This window comes from Lynx canadensis, chromosome C2 (genome assembly GCF_007474595.2).
Source record: "Lynx canadensis isolate LIC74 chromosome C2, mLynCan4.pri.v2, whole genome shotgun sequence".
NCBI classification, from domain to species: domain Eukaryota; kingdom Metazoa; phylum Chordata; class Mammalia; order Carnivora; family Felidae; genus Lynx; species Lynx canadensis.
In genome coordinates this window covers 144,490,148-144,492,113 of record NC_044311.2, presented here as the reverse complement: position 1 = coordinate 144,492,113, position 1,966 = coordinate 144,490,148, and the positions used below count along the sequence as shown (strand labels likewise).

Here is a 1,966-nt window from a genome sequence, read left to right as displayed (position 1 = left end):
TTGAAATCTTACGTTTATTGCTTAGTTTTACATATGGCAAGAACCAATCTGAAAGCTAAGCTCGTGGCCACAGAAAGGGTGAGGAATTAGTCTCTGGAGACCATAGAGAGTTGTTTCTTGTGAAAAAAAATAGTTAACATTCTGCAAAAAGATCCAGACATTCAACAAGTTAATCTGTAGAAGCCAGATCCATAGATTGGTTTGTAGCAAAATGGCTGGAGATGCCGAAAACCAAAATAGGTTGGGTGGCAGAATGTGGATCCTTAGCTCAAGGTGGGGAAGCCACGGACTCCATAACCCTGGGGTCTGAAGCCTCTGGGCCCAGCATAAGTCATCCAGCAGGGACTGCCGAATGTGGAGGTCCTTGGGCGGGAGCAGGACATCTGGCAGGGGCTGGACACCACGCAGGACGTCCGGCAGCTGGTGGGCTCACAGCAGGTCTCCTGACAGCTGCTGTAGAGGGAGGAGCCCAGCTGGCAGGGGCTGGGAGAGCAGAGGTCAGCGCGGTAGACCAGGTTGCTGGGGTAGAAAGAACTTGGGTAGCGCAGGTAGCCCCCAAGGGAGCGGGAGGAGAAGTTTCCGGAGCAGCAGCTGAAGCCCATGTTCATAGGAGATGTGAGTTCAGCTGAGAAAACACAGAGAATCCTGAATTCACACTGAGAATATTCTGAGGTCTATTCTACCTCCGGGACGGTGGCATTTATATACTCTCAGCTGCAGGTGTCGAAAGTGACAAGGGCATCATCCCTATGTTTGTACTCCTTCATTTGCGTAGTATTAACTCAATCATCTTCTCTGTAATTGCAGCTGCGTAGTTTCGCACCTACTGCATTTATGAGGACTATAATAAATTTTGTTATATCACAAAGCCAATGAACTATTCTTATGTCAGAAATGTTATGACCGTTTTGCATTAATGGCCATGTCATCTTGGCCGAGAATGCCCCTCCTTTTCTTCCTGGTATATGCTGTACCTGTATCTGATTCTGGTTTGGCTGGGGTTCCTTCTAAGGGTGGAGATTAAAATGACATCACCTTTCTCTCTTTTCTTTCTCTTTCTTTCTTTCTTTCTTTCTTTCATTTGGTTATAGGCATAGCTTCGACCTTGCCAAAAAACCTTCTAAAAATCGAAAAACTACTTGTTTTAATTCATTCATTTTTATCCAAAAATTATTTTCCAAGTATTAAATATTAATACAGAGTATCTCATACTGGATGAAGGCCTAACAATGTTACAAGTTGAATGGAGAAAGGCTTGGAACAGAAAGGATCCAGGACAAGTATTTGGAAGCAAGATAAAAGAACAGTACATCAGAACAGAGTTACAGATGGAGACCAATTTGAGCCCATGAGAAGAGAATCAGAGTATTTATCAGTTGAGGTGAGGGGAAAAAGTAAATGCTCAATCTCATGAACCGTGAGATCATGACCTAAACCAAAATAAAGAATCAGATGCTTATAAAGTAGTGAAAAATGCTAGAACATAGCTAGAACATCTCCAAATGTTGCCAATTTGAAAAAAAAATGTGTATATATATATATATATATATATATATACATATATATAGATAACCTGTCTTAGTCCATCCCAGCTACTATACGGAATATCACAGACTGAGTCACTTATACACAACAAACATTTATTTCTTACAGTTCTGGAAGCAGGGACATCCAAGATCAAGGCATCATCACATTAGGTGTCTGATGAGATTCACTTCCTAGGTGCTCATCTTTTCACCCAACCTCAATGGCAGAGTGCCATCTGGGATCCCTTCTTCAAAGGGCTAATCCCATGTACCAAATGCAGTTCAGGTATCATATTGGCACAATGTACACCTTCAAGCTAGTTTTTTTTTCCTAAAGTAGAATTATTTATCCACATTTAAAATTATTGGGATATTTTATATTAAAATGCTGGCTCTGAGTTGGGGAACTAATGGCTTCCAAATAGGTATTTGATTCCCAT

The 1,966-nt window shown here is 41.6% G+C and overlaps 1 protein-coding gene across 1 annotated transcript; it reads right to left on the bottom strand.

Moving 5' to 3' along the window:
* Positions 1-263: 263 nt before the first annotated feature.
* Positions 264-602, bottom strand: LOC115524035 (keratin-associated protein 13-1-like). Its single transcript, XM_030330388.1, has one exon. It carries the CDS (start codon positions 600-602, stop codon positions 264-266), a length of 339 nt encoding a protein of 112 aa, XP_030186248.1.
* Between the last annotated feature and the right edge of the window lie 1,364 nt (positions 603-1,966).

Coding starts and splice junctions, on each gene's coding strand:
- LOC115524035 (XM_030330388.1), bottom strand. CDS start 602: ATGGGCTTCAGCTGCTGCTCCGGAAACTTCTCCTCCCGCTCCCTTGGG.